This window comes from Marmota marmota, unplaced genomic scaffold, assembly GCF_001458135.2.
Source record: "Marmota marmota marmota unplaced genomic scaffold, marMar, whole genome shotgun sequence".
Lineage (NCBI taxonomy): Eukaryota > Metazoa > Chordata > Mammalia > Rodentia > Sciuridae > Marmota > Marmota marmota.
The window spans coordinates 3,565,881-3,590,678 of NW_025999962.1; the positions used below are offsets into that span (position 1 = coordinate 3,565,881).

Genomic DNA, 24,798 nt, shown 5'->3' on the forward strand with positions numbered 1-24,798 from the left:
CAGGATGCCTCCCGCCCGCCTGGCCGCGCTGGCCCTGCTCAGTGGACTGGCGGAGCCGAGGACAGTGGGGGAATAACGAGCAGCCGGGGCTGGAGGGCAGCCGCGGGGCCTCCTGGCCGGGCAGGGATCCCCGGGCAGCGGCGGGCATCCTCCAGCCCCGGGCATCTCGGTGCGGCGGCAGAGTCGGGCTCCCGGAGAGCACGAGGCGGGGACACTCACAGCTGGACGCTGGACAGCGGCAGGAGGGGTTCTGGGCACTGGCTGGTCAGCGCAGCGCCCGGAGGCGGCCCCCGTCTCAGTTCAGACAGCCTCCTGCCCAGGGAAGGCGCTGGGGACTGGCCACACAAGAGCCTTGCTTGTCCCCGCCCCGTGGGAGAGGGGCAGAGCCTGGTCTTCCCGCTTTGCAAGGAAGCAGGGAGGAAGGGAGGCCGTGGGGGGGGGGCTGCAGTCACCCTGGAAAGCGGGGAGCAGGGCTTCCGGCCAGGACCCGGCTGCCCGTCCCTGAGGGCCTACATGTCTTTTATCAGTCCCAGAAGCTTCCCTGAATATTGAAGGAAATAAAATTTTTGCTGCAAGGCTACAGAGCCGTGGGGGATTCACCCTGGCAATTCTCTGTGTTTGGGACAAAGTCACAGAGATTGTGGGGGGAAATTGTAGGCATTCGTCTTCAAATGCAGCACAGCCCCTGGCTCTTAAAACGGGCCAGGGAGGCCTTCCGAGTTCTCGGGCCCAGAGGCAGCCGGAGAGGCCCTGGACATCTGCAGAAGGGTGGGGAACAACCGGCAGCCACTGTGGGCGGAGGACCTGTGTGCACCTGGGGTGCTGCGGAGCCCATTCCCTGCATTGCTGTGCTGCTTTTTTTATAGAGGACAAATGGAGGCTCAGAGAGGCAAATTATTTTAACTGGAGCCACACAGCTTAGGGTGACTGGAGCCAGTGTTTGAGTAAAAACCTGACTCCAAAGTGCTTGCTGTACCTGGGTTCAAAAGGCACAGACCACAAAACTGAGGGTGTTTTCTCTTCCGATAATGAACAAGTTCCTTGGCAATTGAAAAATTTCCCCCCACAATTTCTGTGACTTTCCCCCAAACACAGAGAATTTCCAGGGTGAATCCCCCACGGCTCTGTAGCCTTGCAGCAAAAATTTTATTTCCTTCAATATTCAGGGAAGCTTCTGGGACCTATAAAAGACATGTAGGTGCCAGGCGCGGTGGCACACGCCTGTAATCCCAGCGGCTCAGGAGGCTGAGGCAGGAGGATCTTGAGTTCAAAGCCAGCCTCAACAAAAGCGAAATGCTAAGCAACTCAGTGAGACCCTGTCTCTAAATAAATACAAAATCGGGCTGGGGAGGTGGCTCAGTGGTCGAGTGCCCCTGAGTTCAATCCCTGGTTACCACCCACCAAAACAAAGAACTGCAGGGAACATCTTTACCACTGCGGACTGGGAGAACTTCAGATGACCCTGATGGGGGTTCAGTGTGGGGTGGGGACTAGGTTGGTGGGATGAGGTTCGGGAATGCTGTGGCCGACACCCACAGAGCTGGGCCTCTTTGGTGGCGGAAAGAGAACAAGAAATGAGGGGCTGTATCATTAGCTAGGCCAGCCCTGAAACTCTAATGGGGCGGGGGTCAGAGTGCACCTTCTGTTGCTATCACAGAACACCTGAGGCGGAGTCATTTATAAAGAAAATAAATCTGTTCCTTACGGTGCTGGGCTTGGCTTCTGTAAGCACTTTTGCTGCCTTGTCCTACGGGGAGACGGTGGAGGTGGGGTGGGCACAGCCAGGGAGAAAGCATTCCCCAGGTGAGGACATCACCCCAGGGAAGACAGCATCAACTGCGCTCCCCGGGCCCAGTGCCATCCACCAGCGGACCTCCTAGCTCTGCCGCGCTGAGCACTGAGGTCCCGGCCCATGAACTGAGCCCTCAAACCACCGCCTGGGGCTCCCAGAAAGTCGGGCTGGCACAGGTGGCTTAGCCCCTGGAGCCAGAGGAGGCAACACCCCACTCCCAGGCCAATCAGAAAGCGCAGGGCCACACCCTGGCGACAGCCACAGGGCACCCGAGACCAAAGAGAGCGTGTCCTGAGGGCATGAGGACCAGGAAGGCAAAGCCAGGGCCCGGCCTCTCTCTGCGGCAAGAGCAGGCCCTGGTTCAGCTCAAACCTGGGCTCCGGGGAGAAGCCGGACCCTGAAGGCCGCAGGGTCCTGCCCTCTAATGAGCCGCCGGAAGGATGTCCCCAAATCTCACCACCAAGGCACTCCAGTGGGGAAGGGGACAGGGACAGCTCCCTTGAGCTACCTGCTCCCTTGAGACGCAAGCCCCACCGCCCTCCTCTTTCCTTCTCCAGCTGCAAGGCCTACCTCTGCATGAGGACCAGCAAGCACAGTCCAGGTGGCCCACGGTGAGCGCCCGGGTGGGGGGCGTGGGGGGGGGGCTGCGCTGCGAGTCCCCCCTCCCTGATTTAAAAGGCCACGCGCAGAGTAAGGACCATAAATCTGTGTCAAAATAGATGACCCAACAGTCACAGCACGAGGTAGGGGAAGGGACAGGATCACAGTTGTTACGAATCAGGCCCCACTGGTGACAAATTGTTAATTCCAGCCCTTGGGGCAACTACCGAGAAAACACTTTTAAACATACAGAGTGCAAACCCAAGGAGAAAATTAAAATGGTGCACCAGAGAGTTCTGGACACACAGGAAGGGAGGAACAGGGGAAAAAGGAACAAGAGGACACCAGAGCACAGAGAACAGACAGGAATACACAGATGTGACCCCAGCTCCTCAGTGACCACGGAAAGGTCAGTGGATTAAATGCTCCGATCAAAAAGGTGCAGTGGGCCTGCGGCTCGGCCGGTACTCCAGGTACTCAGGAAGCTAAGTCGGGAGGATCCCTGGAGCCCAGGCAGGCGTTCGAGACCAGCCGGAGCAACAGAGCGAGGCCTGCCCAAGAGAAAAAGAAAAGAAATGAGGGAGAAACTAGCCTAAGTATATGCTGTCTATAAGAGACACGCTAGATTAAGAGACAGAAATAGGTTGGAAAAAAAAAGATATAACAGCCAATCAGTAACTAAAAAGAGCTGGAGGGTCTATCTAGAATCATACTTCAGCACAAAAATTGTTTCAAGTGACAAAGAAGGACATTTTAGGTTGATGGAATGGGTCCGTTCATGAAGAAAGCATACGCACCTAACAACAGAGCCCCAAAACATATAAAGCAAAAACAGAAAACTAAAGGAGGAATCAACACGCTAACAATAGTAGTTCCCTTCAGCCTCCCTCTCTCCATAATAAATGCAACAACTAAGAAGGTGATCCACAAAGAAACAGAAGACTGGGGAAACACTGAAAACCAGCAGACCCAGAGACACTTTCCCCACCCCACGCAACGCAGAAGCCACTGCTGGACTTCCCAAGTCCCCTACACATGATAGCCTGCACCTGGGGACACTGCACAGGGTCTGGAGACAGCCACCAACCACAACACTGCACGCCACAGAGCTGCATCTCTGAACACGCCACCCACCGCCACTGTCTGGCCTCACCCAACCCAACACCCCATTTCTGAAAGCAGCCACCTCCATCTTGGGACACCTTTGTCATCATCTTAGTCTGGGCAACTCCCAGCTTGGAACACCACCTGGGACTTGGAAGCAATATCAAGTCCCCAACTGCCCCCTCTCTCCCGCAGCTGCTAACTGGCCCATGCTTGCCTGGCCCTGAACTGCCCAACACAGACAGCTCTCTGACAGGTACGCGGCCCCCAGAGCACAGCCCACAAGACCTCCAGAGAGAGAGAGGTTCCCTCTGGGAAGTAGAAAGGGAGGGTGAGTGAGGTACAGTCTAGAGACTAGAGACCAGGAATTGTGAGGCCAGCAGGCGAGATAAGGAGGTAAGACCAGGTGTCCACGTCACATGAGCAGCCCCAAAGGGGATCCTCGGGGTGCAGTCCCCCATGGGGAAGGGCAAGTGCTATCTATACCCCACCTCCAGGAGCTCCGCCCCAAGACCAACCCTCCCACCTGATAACCCTCCCCATCCTGAGGGTGCAGATACCAGCCAACCACAGACAGCCCACCTACTGGACCAGAGGGAAGCAGGAAAGACACTGACCCCCAACAAAACAACCCTCTATCTTCCTTGGAGATTTTCCCCCTCTCTTCTCCCACCCTCACATCCCCAACATTTGTGAAACCAGGTACTTTCCATGGATTAGGCTGCTGAGGACTGGGACGTCTGAATAGTGTATCACAGTGGTGTGTATATTCGTTTATCTCCTATTTTTACACTTTCTATTTTTCCTAATTTTATGTTTGTTTGTTATACTCTGTTGTCTTCCCACTTGTCTCCCCAAATCACTTTCTCTCTTTTCTCCTGCTACTAACCAACTTCTTTAGATTCCTCTTTCATCTTCCTAAGACCTAGTAACTCTGTATCCTCACCTCCTCCCCCTCAACATCTCATCCTACACCTCCCCCTGGCTCTTTGTCCACCATCAGAAACTGTGACCCTTTTGCAGACCTGCTGTTCATGTTGTAGGTAATAGTCGAAGTCACCATTTCTGTATATTGTGAGAAACCGTAAAAGTCTTAATAGCAGCTCTTTGGTTTAAGGCTGTATATTGTTTCTATTGGAATCTGTTCACATTGTTCTCCCCCGTAAAGGAGAGGCACTGGAACCCTGCAGGGACACTGTAAGCCTATAGGGTAAAAACTGGAACACCTCCGATCCCAGAGCTAGGAGGAAGACACAGGAAAAAACAAGGGAGGAAAGTGCCCCCAGCAAACCAAGATGCCACCTTATTGGAATCCCTGGCCAGCACCGCAGAAGGACGGACAGAGAAGGAGTTCAGATGCACATGATTAAAATGCTCTGTAAATTAAAGGATATAAGAGAGCAAATACAGGCAGCAAAAGATCATTTCGATAAAGAGCTACATAAGCAAATACAGGAAGCAAAAGATCACTTCATAAGGAGATAGAGGCTCTAAAAAAAGCAAACAGAAATCCTTGAAATGAAGGAACCAAATTAACAACTCAATAGAAAGCACCACCAACAGATTAGATCACATGGAAGACAGGACCTCAGACAATGAAGGCAAAATGTATAATCTTGAAAAGAATCTTGACCACACAGTGAAAATGGTAGAAACCATGAGCAGAACATTCAAGAATTATGGGATAACATAGAAAGACCAGATTTAAGAATTACTGGGATGGAGGAAGGCACAGAGTTCCAAACCAAAGGAGTGAATAATATTCATTGAAAAAATATCAGAAAAATTTCCAAACATGAAGCATGAATTGGAAAATCAATTACAAGAAGCTTACAGGACACCAAATGTACAAAATCACAACAGATCCACACCAAGGCACCTTATAATGAAAATGCCTGATATACAGAATAAGGAGAGAATTTTACAAGCCACCAGAGAAAGGAATCAGGTTACTTATAGGGGGAAGCTACTTAGGATATCTGAAGATTTCTAAACCCAGACCTTTAATGCTGGGAGGTCCTGGAACAATATGTACCAAGTTCTGAAAAAACAAGGATGTGAACTAGGAATCTGCTATCCAGAAAAATTAGACTTTAGATTTGATGATGAAATTAAAAACTTTCCATGATAAACTAAAGTTAAAAGAATTTAACACTAGGAAGCCTGCACTACAGAAGATCCTCGGAAAAATATTCCATGAGGAGGGAAAAAAAAAACAACAATGAAAATCAGCAAAGGGGGGTATTACACTAAAGGAAGAACTAGTCAAAGGAGAAACCAACTCAAGGTAAAAATAAAAAATAAACAAAAATGACTGGGAATACAAATCATGTCTCAATAATAACCCTGAATGCTAATGGCATAAACTCACCAATCAAAAGACATAGACTGGTAGATTGGGTTAAAAAAAAAAAAAAGACCCAAGAATATGCTGCCTCCAAGAGACTCATCTCATAGGAAAAGACATCCACAGACTGAAGGTGAAAGGTTGGGATAAAATATACCACTCACATGGTCTGCGTAAACAAGCAGGGGTTTCCACCCTTCTATCAAATAAAGTAGACTTCAAGCCAAAGTTAATCAAAAGGGATAAAAAAGAACACTACATACTGCTCAAGGGAACCATCATCAACAAGACATAACAATTATAAACATACATGCCCCAAACAATGGAGCATCTACATTCATCAAACAAACTCTTCTCAAGTTCAAGAGTCAAAGAGACCACAGCACAATAATTCTGGGTGACTTTAACACACCTCTTTCACCACTGGATACATCTTCCAAACAAAAAGCTAAACAAATAAACTATAGAACTCAATAATGCAATCAATAACTTAGACTTAACAGAATTATATAGAATATTTCTTCCATCAATGAGTGAATACACTTTCTTCTCAGCAGCACATGGATCCTTCTCTAAAATAGACCATACATCATGCCACAAAACAACTCTTACTAAATACAAAAAATAGAGATACTACCTGCATTCTATCAGATCATAATGGAATGAGATTAGAAATCAATGATAAAATAAAAAATAGAAGCTACTCCAACACTTGGAGACTAATTAATATGCTACTGAATGAACAATACGTTGCAAAAGACATCAAGGAGGAGATTAAAAAATTCTTAGAGGTAAATGAGAACACAGATACAATATATTGAAACCTCTGGGACACTATGAAGCAGTTCTAAGAGGAAAGTTCATTGCATGGAGTCCATCCCTTAAAAGAAGAAAAAGTCAACAAATAAAGGACCTAACTTTACATCTCAAAGCCCTAGAAAAAGAAGAACAAATCAACCCCCAAAGCAGTAGAAGACAGGAAATAATTAAAACCAGAGCTGAAATCAATGAAATTGAAACAAATGAAGCAATTGAAAAAATTGACAACACAAAAATTTGGTTCTTTCAATAAATAAATAAAATTGACAAACCCTTAGCCATGCTAATGAAGAGAAGGAGAGAGAAAACTCAAATTACTAATATACGTGATGAAAAGGAAATATCACAACAGACACTACAGAAATACAGAAGAAGATAATTAGAAGTTATTTGGAAAATTTGTACTCCAATAAAATAGAAAATATCGAAAACATTGACAAATATCTAGACTCATATGATTTGCCCAAACTGAATCAGGATGATATAAACAATTTAAACAGATCGATTTCAAGCAATGAAACAGAAGACACCATCAGAAGCTACCAACCAAGAAAAGCCCAGAACCAGATGGATACACAGCCGAGTTCCACAAGACCTTCAAAGAACTAACACCAATACTCTTTGAATTATTCCATGAAACAGAAAAACATGGGAACACTTCCAAACTCATTCTCTGAGGCCAATATCACTGATTCCAAAACCAGATAAAGACACATCAAAGAAAGAAAACTTCAGACCCATATCTCTAATGAAGATAGATGCAAAAATTCTCAATAAAATTCTGGTAAATCGTACACAAAAACACATTAAAAGGATAGTGCACCATGATCAAGTGGGGTCTATCCCAGGGATGCAAGGTTGGTTCAACATACAGAAATCAATAAGTGTCATTCATCACATCAATAGACTTAAAGATAAGAATCATATGATCACCTCAATAGATGCAGAGAAAGCATTCGACAAAATACAGCACCCCTTCAGTTCAAAGCACTAGAAAAACTAGGGATAACAGGAACACATCTCACATTGTAAAAGCTATTCATGCTAAGCTCCAGGCCAACATCATTCTAAATGGAGAAAAATTGGAACATTCCCTCTAACTGGAACAAGGCAGGGATGCCCTCTTTCACCACTTCTAGTTATTGTAGTTCTTGAAACACTGGCCAGAGCAATTACACAGGTGAAAGAAATTAAAGGGATACAGATAGGAAAAGAAGAACTCAAGCTATCATTGTTTGCCAACGACATGATTCTATACTTAGAGGATGCAAAAAATTCCATCAGGAAACTTCTAGAACCAATAAATGAATTCAGCAAAGCAACAAGATATAAAATCAACACCCATAAGTCAAAGGCATTTCTGTACATCAATGACAAATCCTCTGAAAGAGAAACTAGGAAAACCACCCCATTTACAATACCTCAGGAAAAAAAATAGAGTACTTGGGAATCAATGAAAGAGGGGAAAGACCTCTGCAATGAAATCTACAGAATGCTAAAGAAAGAAATTAAAGCAGTCTTTTCTATCTTCTAGATGGAAAGATCTCCTTGTACTTGGATAGGCAGAATAAATATTGTCAAAATGACCATACTACCAAAAGCACTAAACAGATTTAATGCAATTCCAATCAAAATCCCAATGACATTCCTCATAGAAATAGAAAAAGCAATCATGAAATTCATCTGGAAAAATAAGAGACCCAGAATAGCCAAAGCAATCCTTAGCAGAAGAGTGAAGCAGGTGGCATCACAATGCTAGACCTTAAACTATACTACAGAGCAATAGTAACAAAAACGGCATGGGCTGGGTGCAGTGGTGCACGTCTGTAATCCCAGTGGCTCGGGAGGCTGAGACAGGAGAATTGAGAGTTCAAAGCCAGCCTCAGTAATGGTGAGGCCCTAAGCAACTCAGTGAGACCCTGTCTCTAAAGAAAATACAAAATAGGGCTGGGGATGTGGCTCAGTGGTTGAATACCCCTGAGTTTAATCCCCAGTACCATAAATAAATAAATGTATTGTGTCCACCTACAACCGAAAGTAATAATGATCATAATTTAATAATAATAATAATAAATATTTTTAAAGGCACCAAAATAGACTTGTAGACCAATGCTACAGAATAGAGGGCACAGAGACAAACCCACATAAATACAGTTCTCTCATACTAGACAAAAGTGCCAGAACATATATTGGAGAGAAGATAGTTTATTCAACAATGGTGCTAGGAAAACTGGAAGTCCATATGCAGCAAAGTGAAATTAAGCCACTGTCTGTCACGATGCACAAAACTCGACTCAAAGTGCTTCAAGGACCTAGGAATTAGACCAGAGACCCTGTGCCTATTGGAAGAAAAAGTAGACCCAAATCTCCATCATGTCAGATCAGGCCCTGAGTTTCTTAATAAGACTCCTATAGTGCCAGAAATAAAATCAAGAATCAGTAAATGGGATGGATTCAAGCTGAAAAGCTTCTTAGCAAAAGAAACAATCTGTGAGGTGAAGAGAGAGCCTACATCCTGGGAGCATATCTTTACCACAGGCACATCAGATAGAGCACTTATCTCTAGGGTATATAAAGAACTCAAAAAACTAAACTCCAAAAAGACAAATGACCCAATCGATAAATGGGCCAAGGAACTGAACAGACACCTCTTAGAAGGTGACATACAATCAATCAACAAATATATGAAGAAATGTTCATCATCTCTAGCAAACTAGTTCTAGAGAACTGCAAATCAAAACCACTCTAAGGTTTCATCTCACTCCAGTCAGAACGGCAGCTGTTAAGAATACAAACAACAGCAAGTGTGGGCGAGGATGTGGGGAAAAGGCACACTCATACATTGCTGATGGGACTGCAAATGGGTGCAGCCAATATGGAAAGCAGTATGGAGATTCCTTGGAAAACTGGGAATGGAACCACCTTTTGACCCAGCTATCCCACTCCTTGGTCTATAAACAAAGGACTTAAAACCAGCCTACTACAGGGACACAGCCACATCCATGTTTATAGCAGCACAATTCACAACAACTAAACTGTGGGACCAACACAGATGCCCTTCAGTAGATGAATGGATAAATAAACTGTGGCATAGATACCCAATGGAATATTAAAAGAGAATAAAATCATGGCATTTGCATGGAGTTGGAGAATATGATGCTAAGTGAAGTTAGCCAATCCCCAAAAACCAATGACCAAATGTTTTCTCTGATATGTGGATGGTGATCACAATGGGGATGCGGGAGCATGGGAGGAATGGAGGGACTTTGGATAGGACAAAGGGGAGGGAGGGGAAGGGAGGGGCAGGGGGTAGGAAAGACGGTGGAATAAGATGGACATCACTACCCCAGGTACAGGTATGAAGCCTGAATGGTGTGACTCTACTTTGTGAACAACCAGAGACATGAAAACTGTGCTCTGTATGAGCACCGTGAATTGACATGCATTCTCTGTCACGTATAACAATGTAGAATAAACAAATAAACTTTTTAAAAAGAAGGTATAAAGACAACCCACAGAATGGGAGAAAATACTTGTGAACTGTATCTTACACAGAGCTGGAGGCCATAATATATAGAACAAATGTTATCTTAACCAGAAAAAGGCAAATAGCAAGCCAATGGGCAGAGGGTTTGATGGATAGACACATCTCCATGGAGATATGCAAATAACCACTAAGCACCAGAGAAAGCGGTGCCACACGGTTGCCAGGAGGGAACCAGGCGGGAGCTTCAGGGGCTGCCTCAGCCCGGGCGGGCGGCAGGGGCGGGCTCTGTGGAGAGACTGGAACCCGACATTGCTGGTGGGACGAGGTGGGGCAGCACTTTGGAGCAGTTAAGTGCAGATCCTGTGAGGCCCCGCGACCCCTCCTGGGTGCCTGGGAGACCTGTGCATGGATCTTGAGCCCCTCATCCCAAACCACCAACAGGCAAAAACAGCCCACTGTTCACACCGTGATTCACCAACCACTGTTCACCACCGGTGGTGAAAACACCTGCGTATCCAGGGGCACGTCACGTCCAGACCTTGGAGATACACGGCCAGGAAAGAGAGCCCAGGGGCAAATGGCCACACGAGTGTGTTTTTACTTGTTTTGACGGGGGCCTCCCTCCATTGCCTAGGCTGGACTCCAACTCCCGGGCTCAAGGGATCCTCCTGCCTCAGCCTCCCTGGAGCTGGGACCACAAGTGCCCAGCCCCCGGGCCCAGCTTGTGTGACTGTGTATAAGAAACGTCTGGAACAGGCAGATCCAGAGACAGAAAGTGGATCTGAACGTGGCAGGGGCTTGGGGAGGGACAGGGAGTGACGGCTAAAGGACACAGGGCCCTTTTTGAGGTGACGAAAACGCTCTGGAATTAGATGACGTGATGGTGGCCCAGGCCTGTGAACACACCTCGGGCACCTGGGCTGGACAGCCCTGGGCCACTGTCGGTCTTCACCCAGCCACTGAGCACTGCGGTGCTTGGCCCAGGACGCAGGGGTGTGTGTCACACGAGTGTCACACGAGTGTCACGGGCAGCTCGCCTCCAGTCTGTGGAGCTACCGGGAGGGCGTCCTGGAGGAGGGGAAGGACTGGGAGCGGGCAGAGCCCTGGGCAGCAGGGTCCCCCAGGGACAGGCGGCCAGGGCTTCACCTCCAGGTGCAGGAAAGGAACAGGGACAGAGGCTGTCGTCGCTGGGCCTCCCAAAGCCAGAGGCGCCACAGCTGCCTCCGCCCCTCGAGAGAGCCCTGCCTCCCTCCCACGCCCGCCGAGCCCCGCCTGCCCTGGCCAGGCCTCCAGGACCTGCGTCCCTCACAGTGGAAGCCGCGTGTCCCCGGGCGAAGCTTCCTGTGCGCTTTTGAACTTAACTCAGCAGATTAACGTTTGTGAATAGGATCTGGTTATGAATTTTAATGACTTTCATTCATTCCCAGTCCAAACAAATTACATATCTGGTGCTTTATTTAATATGTTTATTGCCATTTTATTACACTCATTGGCAACCAAACAGCATAAAATATTAATTTAAAGAGGCAGTCGTGTGGATTCTCTCTCCAAGTGGAGCGTGGGACGGCTCTCGGAGTCGCCCAGTGTCACTCCCTGGTCCCTGAAGACACAACCAACTGAGTTTTTTTCGTGTGTTCGGTTCTGGGAACCGAACCCGGGCCTCTGCCTCGGAGCTGCACCCAGCTTCGCTTGTTCATGAGCTGGTTTTAACAGTCCCCACTGGCCCTGGGGTCAGAGAGGGCACAGCAAGGTGGCAGCTAGAGCACAGCCCTGCTGTGACGCCTCCACGCCGACCCATTCTCAGAATGCAGGACAGAAGGCCACTGTCCCCCCACCCCTCCCCACCCACAGCCTCCAGGAGCTGAGAGGTCCCTAGGGGACCCCGTGACCCAGGACAATACCCTGCCCCAAGGTCCTTAACCTATCTCATCTGCAAACTCCCTCTCCCAGTCAGGGGACAGCTGCTTCAGGCCAAGGGAAGAGGGCAGGTGCTCAGGGCCAGATCCTTCCCGCCTGGCCCCAGAGCCCTGGAGGGCGGGGCAGCAAGCCCCCTACTCGCCAAGCCCACCGTGGGCCCAGGAGCATCAGAGCTTCAGGTAACGGCCAGATCCCACGCGAGTTTCTAGCACGCAAGATGGACGCGAGGAAAAGGACACTCACTGCGCTCTGGTGTGGCCATCCTGTAGGTGACCCGACCTCCCCAGAGCTGTGGGATGAGCAGCCTCGTCTTCCACGGCCAGAGCAGGGGTATGGGCTGGGGGGGCGCAAGCTCATGACCCGGCTGGCTCAGCACCGCAGCTGCTGGCATGGGGCTGGAACAGGGAGGCCCTGCTGGCAGCCAGGACTCCAGGGCAGAAGGGCTTCCCGGAGGAGGCGCCACTGAGACAGACGTAAAAGATGAAGTTGGGGACAGCAGGGAAGGGGGGTGGGGCACAGAATGGCTCTCGGAGTCCCTGAAGGTTACAGATGGTAAGCCCCGCGCAGCAGCAGCGCTCGCCTGTGATCCCAGCAGCCTGGGAGGCTGAGGCAGGAGGATTGCAAGGTCAAAGCAGCCTCAGCAACTTAGCGAGGCCCTGAGCAACTCAGCGAGACCCCATCTCTCAATAAAATACAAAAGAGGGCTGGGGTGTGCTCAGTGGTAAGCGCCCTGGGTTCCATCCCGGTGCCAAGGAAAGGACCCCAGCGTGCTCAGGCTGTTCATTTCAGAAACACGAAGTTTGCTGCGAGGAGGGGCGAGTTCAAGTCATGGCTAATAAGGTCTTGGTCAGGAGGAGAGGCCGTGCTGAGCGGACAATTGGGGACCTCGGCAGTCTAGTCCGTCAGCTTATTTCTCGCTCCTGCCCTGTGTGGCGCAGGTGGGCAGGGTGCCCGGGGGGGGTGCAGGGAGAAGTGGGGGCACCAGCTCTTACCACTCCTTCCTGAGGGCCCCCAAGTCTGTTGTGATGTCATTGGCCAAAGCCAGTCACATGAGCAAGGTCCGGCACGGCCTGTAGGGCAGGGAGCCAGAAGCTCCCGGTGCACTGGGCGGCCCCCAGGTCCCTGGTGCTCTGCCCGCCGCTGGGTCCCACACGCGGGCACAGACACAGGAGCCGGGAGCACGGGCCTCCGTGGTGGCCTCAGGCTGCGCTGGCCCTGCAGGGTTGGGCTCAGCCACCGGAGACAGGGGTCCAGGACGGTCCCTGGTCCCAGAGCCTCCAGGGCCGGGGAGGTGGACGTGGGCTCACTTACTATTGCAGACTCACGCCGAACTGCTGGGTGGGCAGAGGCGGCCGGGGCGGTGGCTTCTTGGTATCAGGAGGCGGCAGCCCCCTGTGCAGGTCACGGAGCTTCTCGTCATACCTGGGAACACAAAAGAGGCAAGTCACACATCGCAGGGGACAGCCCATGGCTGCGGGAGTCCACTTCCAGGTGCTGGGTGGGACCCGGTCGGGTGACATGCCTCGGGTCATCACTGGGCACAGCGCAGATCAGGACTACAAACCCCTGTCCTGCCCTCAGACCAGGGTCTCCGACTCTGGAGCTCAGAGCACACACTGCGGACGGGGTAAATCCCAGATCCACAGCCCTGCCCGGAAGGCAGGATTCGTGTGTCCTCTGGGTCCTTCTGCAGGGTCCCTGGACCACTTCGGGGGCCCTGGCTGCCCAGAGCCTGACTCACACCCTCCCAAGCCCCATCTCCCGAGGACCCACGGGACCTGCCTTTGTTGCTACTGGCCGCCTGCATGGTCCTGGACACCCCAGACCACAAGGTGGGCCCCAGAGCTGCAGCTGGGACGCTGGTCTCCCCCAGAAAACTGCCCCAATGGGAACCCCTGGGAGCCAACCCCAGTGACCCTAGTGCAGCCTGGGTTGGGGTCTTGCCCAAGCCCACAGCCGACCATGGTCCCCATGGCCTCAGGGTCCAGTCGTGGTCCTCCGAGGACCCTTTCGCCCCAGCCCCAGCCCCCCAGCCCCCAGTGGTGCCCAGCCCCCAAGCCCCCAGCCCGGCGGGCACTCACCGCAGCACCTCTTGGGGGATGGGCAGCTGGTCACACTGGAGGTGCTCCCGGAGCTCTCTCAGGGAGCTGCAATAGGTGACCTTTTTCCCAAACTTGTGACTAGGAAAGCAGAAGACAGCAGGGGTCAGGCGGCAGGGAGAGGCCCTGCAGGGCCTGGGAAGGGCAGGTGGCAGCTCCTGGAGATGGGACGTCTGAGGCTGTCCCTCCTGAGGCCTGCCATGCGCCCAGTGCCCATCCCCATGCCCATCAATAAAATGTGCCCAACTTGAATCCACCCTGAGTCTGCACAGACGGAGGAGACCGGGGAGCTCTGCGGGCTTGGCGCACGATCCCAGGGTGCTGGGATCCAGGGTGCTTGGCCTGGGTGGCGGACGGCTTTGCATTTGACACCTCGCCATTGAGAGTGTCCCCAAGGGCAGGGGCTGAATAGCAGTTTCCAGGCTTGTCCCTGGGGACACCAGGACGCCAGCACAGCCATAAAGCCGGAGGAGCCCTGGCTGCATCCAGCAACCCCTGTCCTGTCTCTCATCTGGGACGACTCGCTCCTCCTCTGGGGGCCCAGGCCCTGTGAGGATGGGGCCCCGCCCCGTGAGACAGAATGAGGTGATTTGCACAAACTCATCCATCGCCAGGCACCTGGGCGACGCCCGGTCCCCGTGACGATCATATTAATGAAGCTCAGGCTGGTTTTCTCTTGTAGTTTTGGAGCAGCACCTCCCCTATGTGCGTATTCCAGAGGCACAACTATGGATGTGGGGGCGGAATCGCAGTTACCAGGAAGGGAGTTACGGAGTCAGCAAAACCAAATTTGTTACTATTACGACAATTTGCAAGCCGTGAAATAAGTATCCATGCATTCTCAGTGCGGTATACATTGTGGGATTAAAATAATCCAATTTCACCACTGCCAAAACAACCAGAAAATGGGGGATCGCGGCAGGAAATTACATAAGGAGTGAACCACTTGACCCAGCACCGCTGCCTGGGCTGGTGGCCTGAGCCTGTCCCACCTGCAGGGGACCAGAGGGAGGCCCATCTGTGTGCATGGGCTCCCCCTAGTGGAGGAGGGAGAAGCAGCGCTGGGTCCCTGGCCCCTGGTGGGTTTTACAGGGTGACTTGGCGGGACCCTGAACTCAAGGTTGCTGTTCTGCTGGAGGCTGGGGACCCGGACTGAAGGCCAGGTGGCTGAAGAGCCACCAAGTGCTGGGAGTAATGCACACAAAGGACAGGGCTTCTCTGGGTTCCAGCACTAGGGGTGGAGGGTCCCACGGAGTGCCCTTGCCACCTGCCCACTCAGACTCCACAGGACTCAGGGGCAGTCTGGCCCCTGCTGGAGACCATAGTTTTCCTGCCAGATTCATACAATTCTTCCATCTTCAAATGACTCCAGGGCTCAGAGAGGTCATATTACTGCCCAGTGACACACAGCCAACAGGTAGCATACCCCAGTCCTGGCTCCAGGGCCCCCAACCCTGATTCCTGAGGCAGGATGAGGGGTGGAAGGACCCAGGCTAGAGTTGGAATTCCAGCCCCTGCCCTTACTGTGTGACCTAGAGCAGGCTGCTCAACCTCTCTGAGCATCAACCTTCTCTTGTTTGAAATAGGGAAAATATGGTTAACTTCAGAGGATGTCTGGGGGCGCCTGGCACATAAGGTGCAGTAGATGTTGTAATTAAATCAAAGACAAAAGGATAATTACAAGATTAAACAATACCAGCCCTAACAATGAACATTTGCTAGGGCCCAGCAAGTCCTATTCCAAAGGTTCCCCAGGTCGTTGTTGTAACAATGGAGTGATTTAAGTGGTGTTTCTGGCCACATGGGGAAGCCCAGACAGAGCGGCTGCATCTCTCATCCAGAGCAGTGGGTGGCCAGCAGGACAGAGGTGACCCAGGAAATGTGGCTCCAGAACCATCCCAAGCCACGGTGGCCAATCTCAGGCACAGGGGACCTGGCCGCATCCCCTGAGGACCTGCGAGGTCTCTAGAACCTTCGGGCTTCCTAAGTGGCAACACCTGGAGTTGGAACGTCTGAAGCTGACCCTGGACCGCAGGGTGACCAGCACTGGCTTTCTCGCTGTTAAATCTGTCAGGGGCCCCCTGGGCACTGCTCCTGGCCCATCACAAACCCACAGGGACCTCACTTCTAGCAGGTGGCCAGGTGGGAAGGCCTGGGACCAGGAGGCCAGCCAAGCCAGCTCTGGCCTTGAAACCTCCTCCGTTCCTCAGGACCTGACTCGGGTCCACAGCCCGGGGACTCAGGGCCACACGGTTCCCTCCTCCTGGGGGAGGAGACCCCCCCCCCCCGGCCAAGCAGCCCTGGGCCCTGTGACACAGTGCGTCTGTGACCTCGTAACAGAGTTCAGTCCCAGTCAGCCCTCCACACCGGGGGAGCCCGGAGCCCCCTGAAGACCCGTCCCCAGCCCCGAGCCTGTCCAGATGCTCATTTCTGCAGACCTCTCACCCGGCTCCATGTCACGGGGCCTTGCTGGGGCCTGGCACACGTGGGTGCAAAGGTACCCGTGTCTGCAGGACCAGCGAGGCCACGTTCTGCAGAACACAGGTGGGGCCCATGGAGAGGGTAGGCAGAGGGGCAGCCGTGGGCTCATGGTCACCCCAGCCTCGGAAGGCAGGATGGGGCCCCAGGGGAGTGGGTGGGGCTGGGTGCACCTGCTCCCAAGACCACGGGGATCACGGGCCACGGGTGAGTGACGGGGAAGTGGGATCTTGAGGTTTCAGAATATGAGTGACGGGCAGGGGGCTGGCCAGCCGCCAGGAGAGTTGTGACAGTGCCCAGTGGCCCCAGCAACCAATGACCACAGACCTCGGCCTATGCCACCCACTCAATCCCTGCAGGTCTGTGGGTGAGGGCCACATAGGTCTCGATGGTGATGTCACAGAGGTGCGGGGTGGGCTCCCCGGGAGGCAGGGTCCACTTCTGTCCTTTGGGGTCCACACCCCGCGGTGCGGCTCCCCCCCCCACAGCTGGCAGAGCGGCAGCTCCAGCCCCTCCATCGGCACTTCGCCCCCTCAGACCTCGGCTGGGACAGGAAATCGGGACCTGTGACGTCCTCAGGCCCAGCTGGGGGATCCTTGGTCACCTCTGCGAGGTGCCTGGTACCCTGGAGGTGACGCCTTTGCAGGTTCTTGGGGCCATTATTCAGCCGACAGCTGCAGTGAAGAGGGTCCCCAGGCCCCAGAACTGCTGCTGGCCGACAGCCCCGGGTCCCCAGGGCTGGGTGTGCTGACACAGAGACACAGGCCCCCGGGGGCAGGACGAGATGCAGCGGCTCAGCTCCTGGGGAGACGACCCACGGTGGGCAGTGCCAGGGCCAGGGGCCCAGGTCTCTGGAGGCTGGTTACCTCCTGGATATCGGCTGAGGAAACGGGAAGTCACCCACCCAGCTCCACCTGGCTCCCCACCTGGGCACAGAGCCCCACACCTGCCCACCACGATGACCGTGGGGGGAGGGACGCTGTCAGGCCACCACAGGAGGGTCGGCTGGGGGAAGGCAGTCAGGGCCCCGAGGAGGCAGGGAAGGCCTTGGGATCTGTGCCCACGTGTCCAGAGAGGGCCGGGGAAGGGTGACCTCCCTTGGGAGGCAATCCTGCTCTTAGCCACTCCTGGGAGGCCCTCCCGAGTCCCCCTGACCCTCCAGGACACACTCCTCCTCCTCTGCCGATGTCCCAACCTCTAGGGCACACCTGGGCCCTCCTGGCCTGGGCCCGTCCAGGCCAGGCCAGAGCGGCCCGCAGAAGCCAGGCCTGGGGTGTGTTCTTGCCCAGCTGCGCCACGTGGCTCCAGGCAGTGGGCGCCTGATGCAGGTGCCAAGCTGGGGGGCGAGGAGATGCTGCTGGGGCCTGGCAGAGCCCCGAGCCTGGCCACCCACACTGAGAGCGTCAGGTGGGAAAGAGTCCAGACTCCGGGGACGAGGTCGGCTGAGGCCTCAGGTCCAGCTCTTCATGCCGTTGGCTCCGGCTGCCGGCAGGAGGGGCTGACCACAGGCCGAGTGTCCAAACCTGTCTGCTCCAGAGCAGGGAGTGGCCCTTGCCCTGCTCCTGGGGTGACCTCTGAGCTTTTGGAACATCTGATAAGAAGGTCTTTGTGTCTGCAACCTGAGGACACCAGGTGGTGGACACCAGCCATTTGCTCTGGGCAGGAACTGAGTCACTGAGTCGGCCAGGTGGTCACTCCATGCTTACGGGACCAACCCCAAGAAACCCCCTGGGCCCCGAGGATTGGCCACGCTTCACTAGTGAGCAGCACCCGCTCCCCGTGCCACATGTCACACCCGAAGTCACGCACTGTCTGCAGCGTGCCGCTGTGGAGGGGAGCGGGGGCTGGCGCTGTCCCTCAGCCGACTCTGAGCCTAGCCAGGCTTCCTCTGCGCTGGGCCACACGGAAAGAAAGACAGCTTCTCTGTGTCCACGGCCCTCGGGTCGTGAACTTGGGTGTGGTCTTGGGGACCCCAATGCAGCTGCGCTGTGTGGGTGCTCGGGTCGGGGGTGGGGGGGTAAAATCCAGGCACTCGCCTCAGGCACCCGGGGCCAGCGCCCCTGTCCACGGCCCTCAGAGGGTCGTGCACACGCCCTGGGCCATGCTGCGACTCAGCATAGACCCCTTGGGCTGGCAGGGGGCCCAGACCCGTGGCCAGCCTAGAGGCGGGGCCTGCGGTGAAGGTGACCCCCCTGTCCTTGCCAAGAGTGACACCCACCTGATGAGCGGCTTGAAGAGTTTCCAGAGGACCTTGATGAAGCTGGTGGGGTGCACCACGTAGAGCGCCTTCAGGTTCTTCTTGTACCTGGGGAGGGGACCAGGGGGCCCTTGGGCTGCGGCTCAGAGTCCCTCCCAGCTGGAGCGGGGGCAGAGCCACAGCCGGGGTCTCGGGCCTCCCCCCCAACATTTAAGAATGCTGAGCCAGAAACGGGGGTTCACTCTCGGGGGATCAGGACCCCCGTCCGCCCCACAGGCACGCTTGCAAGGTGAGGTCACTCTGCAGGCGCTGCCCTAGGGTGGCCGGGGCCTGGAGCATGGCCCTGAGGGCGACTTGGGAACAGCTCTCAAAATCAGCGCCTGGCCGACTGACGGGGCTGGAGCGCCCTCTGCACAGCGCGGCGACAGGGACTCACCACTGAACACGGCCCTGACAGTGCTGACCAGCTTTCTGCTTGTGCGGAGCCTGGTCTGAGCCCCAGCCCGTCCACCTTCCCGAGCAGAAGCCCACAGGCCAGCGGCTTCCATCTGACACAGTGAACTTGACCAGGGCCTTCCGCCCGGCCCCGGCCCCGACCCTGGCCCGAAATGGCTGACCAGGATCAGCACTTTTCCCCAGCCAGACGTGCCACCTATCAGTGGCCTCTGTGTGAGTGTGGACGGTCCCCCATGCTGGGCGGGCAGCCTCCACCTGGATCTGGTGACGTGACCTTTTGCTTTGAATTGTTCCTGGTCACAGCCCGCAGCACAGAGCCAGCTGCTGGGCACCGACACGTGACCTAACTGCCCAAGGCTGTGCCGCCTCCTCAGGTGGAAGCTGTCCACTTCCAAAGCCAGACCCAGCAGCCGCCCATCCACTCTACGCCATGACCCGCCACACTCAGCCCACACGGTGGCTGCCCAGTGCCCGAGCTGGCACGCACTTCCTGTCAAACTCCTTGTAGGCGCTCTGCAACCAGCCCAGGGACGGCTTGTTCCCGCCGTGGAGGCCGTGGTGGAAGTAGACGAGGCTGTAATCGTTCTCCACGTACTGGTCCAGCGTGAACTTCAGGTACCTGGACAACACACAAGACATGGACGTGAGGGCCTCCTCCCTGCCCTCACGTGGAGGGCACGTCGGCTTCCCTGGCCACCCAGCAGAGCCGGCACCGGGCCACACAGGGTCACATCCAGAGCCATTGGAGACCCCACACGCCAGGGCCCAGCCCTCAACTGCTCGATGAGGCTCAGAGACGTTAAGCCACTTGCCAGGTCACACAGCTGATAGGTGGACATGGTAGGCCAAAGCATGACCCCCTCAAACACATCCCCGTCACATCCCCAGAACCCGGGACGTGACTCATCTGGAAGAAAGGTCTTTGCAGATGTGGCTGAGTCAAGGGTCTCGTGAGGAGGAGCTCGTCCTGGATTAGCTGGGCGAACTCTGGATGCCGTCACACACACTTAACAGAGGGTCACGAAGGGTGGCTCAGCGGGGAGAAGGCCCCGTGGAGAGGGTGAGGGACCAGGCCAGGGAGGACTTGCCCACAGCCCGGAAGCAGAGGACAGTCACGGGCTGCAGGGGGACTGGGGGAGTAGGTCCCCAGAGCCCCGACTGCACCTGGACCAGGACCCTGGGAGAGCACCGCTCTGTCTTATGCCACGGGGTTTGGGTCATTGTCAGAGCAGCCACAGAGGATGGGCTGAGATTCCAGCCGGGGCTGCCCGGCTCCCCAGCCCTCCCCAGCCCTCCCCAGCACCAGCACCGCCATGCTGCTGGGCCGCCGAAGCGCCGTCCTCCCCAGAGGAGCCTCCCAGCATCTGTCCTCTGTCACTGGCCAGACCTCCCTCCCATCACGTCAGGGCTGCACGGCCCTCGATCCGCCCGCTGCAGCTGGAGAACACTGTCCTCGGGCCACCGCGGAAAGGCCTCATCCTGCCATCTGCGAGGGACCTCGCTTCACCCACATCACTTTGGCAGCTGGCCCTGACGCCAAGTTCACGGGGTCACCAAGCTCATGGGGTCACCAAGCCCACAGAGTCACCAAGCCCACAGAGTCACCAAGCCCACAGTGTCACCAAATCCACAGAGTCACCAAGCCCACAGAGTCACCAAGCCCACAGAGTCACCAAGCCCACAGAGTCACCAAGCCCACAGAGTCACCAAGCCCACAGAGTCACCAAGCCCACAGAGTCACCAAGCCCACAGAGTCACCAAGCCCACAGAGTCACCAAGCCCACAGAGTCACCAAGCCCACAGAGTCACCAAGCCCACAGAGTCACCAAGCCCACAGAGTCACCAAGCCCACAGAGTCACCAAGCCCACAGAGTCACCAAGCCCACAGAGTCACCAAGCCCACAATGTCACCAAGCCCACAGAGTCACCAAGCCCACAGAGTCACCAAGCCCACAGAGTCACCAAGCCCACAGAGTCACCAAGCCCACAGAGTCACCAAGCCCACAGAGTCACCAAGCCCACAGAGTCACCAAGCCCACAGAGTCACCAAGCCCACAGAGTCACCAAGCCCACAGAGTCACCAAGCCCACAGAGTCACCAAGCCCACAGAGTCACCAAGCCCACAGAGTCACCAAGCCCACAGAGTCACCAAGCCCACAGAGTCACCAAGCCCACAGAGTCACCAAGCCCACAGAGTCACCAAGCCCACAGAGTCACCAAGCCCACAGAGTCACCAAGCCCACAGAGTCACCAAGCCCACAGAGTCACCAAGCCCACAGAGTCACCAAGCCCACAGAGTCACCAAGCCCACAGAGTCACCAAGCCCACAGAGTCACCAAGCCCACAGAGTCACCAAGCCCACAGAGTCACCAAGCCCACAGAGTCACCAAGCCCACAGAGTCACCAAGCCCACAGAGTCACCAAGCCCACAGAGTCACCAAGCCCACAGAGTCACCAAGCCCACAGAGTCACCAAGCCCACAGAGTCACCAAGCCCACAGAGTCACCAAGCCCACAGAGTCACCAAGCCCACAGAGTCACCAAGCCCACAGAGTCACCAAGCCCACAGAGTCACCAAGCCCACAGAGTCACCAAGCCCACAGAGTCACCAAGCCCACAGTGTCACCAAGCCCACAGAGTCACCAAGCCCACAGTGTTGTCAAGCCCACAGTCACCAAGCCCACAGAGTCATCAAGCCCACAATGTCACCAAGCCCACAGTGTCACCAAGCCCACAGTGTCACCCCACGTCATTCCTGCTTGGAGTGAACCCATCCGTGGCGCCCAGGGAAGGCAGCCCAGCTTCCGAGGCCGTGGGCGGTGCTGTGTGGACCCCAGGAGGACCCGCAGCTCTGCCCGTGTGCAGGTGCTCCACCGCCCTTCCTCGCCAGGACCCCGTGGAGCCCGAGCAGGTCTGCTCTTTGCTGAGTCCAAGCAGCCTCAGGCCCCTCCAGAGGAAGAAACATCCAAACGCACGTCTGCTCACTGATGCTCCCGATGGCCCTGTGGGCTGGACTACTGTCCCCATTTACACACAGGTCACCTGAGTCTCCTGGAGGTGCTCTGGCCAGGGGCCTTGCCAGGGGTCTAAACTGAGCAGGCTCAAGTCCACCCTGTCTTGCCCGAGAGCCACCTGCTGCCACCTGCGCCTGCTCCCACCCGTCTGCCCGGGTGAGATGGCGCAGCTCTGACCCCTGCTGGTCTGTGCTCACCAGGAGAGGAGGCCACTCACCCCCACCCTACTCCCCAGCGCCCTCAAGGAAGCCATGGCGGCATGAGCCACCCCAGGCCGAAGGACGGCACTTCTGCGTCCTGGACGCCTTCTCCAGGGAGGGGGACGAGGGACCCACCGTGAGCCCACTCCGGCCCCCCCTGGAGTGCCCGGTCCTCGGCCTGTGCCGTCCTCCCCAGCTCCTCCTGCTCAGGAGCTCCTGGGGTTGGCGGCATCTGCCCGCGCTCAGCACAGGAAGTCACCAGCTAAGTCACGGGTTGGGCTTCAACGTCGCGGACTCTTCTTCACCGTCTCAAAATAGGAGCCCGCATCTGGCCGCAGGAAGCCCAGCGATGGAGGGAGGCCGCGTAGGGCCTGTCATGTCTCCATGAAGGCCGAGGAAGGACAAGCTCCGGGGCCCTTCCTGTGGACACCAACAAGCTCTGGGGCCTGTGTGTGAGCCCTTCCTCTGGGCGCGCTGTCCAGCATTGGCTGACAGCACAGTGCGTGACAGCCCCATTGGGTGCCCGTGGGCAGTGGACAACCTGCACAACTGTGCCTGGGGCTCACGCCCACTCCCATCCAGCCACAAAGGTGCCCTGGGTAGGCCCCGAAGAGCCCGGTGTGCCAACTGGTTGTTGTCACAGGTGCTTTTTCCCAACTGAGGTGAAATTTGCATAAAATTAACCACTTTAACACGAGCACCCCAGAGACACCAGGTCCATTCACCGCATGGTGCTGCCACCTGTATTCAGCTCCAGAACTGTCTCATTGTCCCGGAAGGGACCCCTGGACCTACTAAGATCGTCCTCTCCTCCTCCCCCCAGCCCTGGCCACCACCCCCGTGCTTCCTGTGTGTTGGGGACACCTTTGTCTTTGTAGAATGACCAACCCTGGCCCCATTCCAGCAGGAAGTGACCCCAGAGAGCGCTGCCCTGGGCACACTGGTCCCCTGCGTCAAGGAGGCTAGTGTGACACGGGAATGTGCTTAATCAGAGGTCCCAGGAGGAGACGCCTGGGGACCTGGTGGCCCTCCTTGCCCATGGGCCCTGTGACACCAGGAGCTGGCTCACCCCTCCTGGTGCCCAGGAGGCCCCAGCCCACCTGCACCTGGCCGTGCTGGCTCCCGAGGGCTTGCTCCCTGCAGGTCCTCAGACCCTCGGGCCAGACTGGGCCTTGGGTCAGGGGTCTCCCCAGAACCAGCAGCCCAGAGTGCTCCAGGGGCTTCGAGACCAGCCGTGCGCTCATCTTGAGCTGGGGGCTCCGGCCACGGCCCTCCTCACTGGGCTGTCGTTGGGTGAGCCGGGCGACCTCACAGGAGGAGTGGGGTCTGGGGGTGGTGGCAGGCGTGGGCCCCCAAGTGGCTGTGCTCTGGGCCAGGCCAGGCAGGGAGCAGGCACAGCAGCCTCTGTTGTCACACACGCACATGACACTCCGGAGATGGGCCAGGGTTGGCTGAGGGAGGGAGGGAACAGGTGCCCTCCTGGACCAGCTGTGGATCTGGTGCGCTTCTGGGTGTGTGGGCGAGCGGTGCAGGGCCCTCGGGCAGCCCCTCAGACGGCCACCCCTACCTCCTCCCTGTGTCCAGGCCACAGCCCTAGCCTTGCCCCCACGCAGACCACAGGGCAGCCCCCAGTGGGGTCGGCACGGTGAGCACGTACCCCCGTACCCAGGTAGCAAACTCCCGGGCACAGGGGACATGGGGGTGGGGCGCAGCCAGTCCAGGTTTAAACAGGGCCCAATTCCACCCAGAATGCACACGGCTCGCCTAGTGGGAAACTGGGTCTCCAGGAGAGGTCGTGTGGGACAAGGGTGGCCTAGGCCACTGGCTGGTGTCTTGAGGAGACCAAACAGACCCGGGAAGACGCAGGAGGCAGGGGTGGGAGGGATGTGGCGGGGGCAGGAGGACAGGGTGCTGCCCCGTTAGGCTGCAGGGTGCCGTCCTTTGATGCAGCAGCCACGGGGCACGCACACAGCCCCAGGGAGATCCGTGCACCTCGAAGGAGCAGGGTGGCCGTCTATGCCATCTCACCTGGAGGGTCCCCTTCACATCCAGGACCCCGTCACAGGGAGGGCGCGGGCACTCGCCTGGCCAGGAGGAAGCCAACCAGCCCCCCACCGTGCAGATGGTGCTGGTGATGGCCACGGTGGCCCTGGTGACCAGATTGTCCCCAGATGGCCCTGGGGGAGGCTCAGGAAGATCAGAGCTCAGTGCCCACAAGTGCACAAAACAGAGGGAGGTGACGGGGGCAGGAGACGTGGGGAGGGTGGCGCATGGGGCGGGGACGGAGTG

General features: G+C 55.6%; 1 protein-coding gene across 1 annotated transcript in view; it reads right to left on the reverse strand.

Annotated features, from left to right (window-relative positions):
- Arhgap8 (Rho GTPase activating protein 8) overlaps positions 1-24,798 on the reverse strand; it is a 63,087-nt gene that overhangs the window by 7,842 nt on the left and 30,447 nt on the right. Inside the window, exons 4-11 of the mRNA XM_048802975.1 lie at positions 22,271-22,533; positions 19,784-19,915; positions 18,862-18,948; positions 14,148-14,246; positions 13,378-13,488; positions 12,456-12,528; positions 12,310-12,408; positions 11,676-11,874 (exon numbers count right to left, since the gene is read on the reverse strand). Coding sequence (XP_048658932.1) covers positions 11,676-11,874; positions 12,310-12,408; positions 12,456-12,528; positions 13,378-13,488; positions 14,148-14,246; positions 18,862-18,948; positions 19,784-19,915; positions 22,271-22,533 — 1,063 coding nt within the window. The remainder of the gene's footprint in view (positions 1-11,675; positions 11,875-12,309; positions 12,409-12,455; positions 12,529-13,377; positions 13,489-14,147; positions 14,247-18,861; positions 18,949-19,783; positions 19,916-22,270; positions 22,534-24,798) is intronic.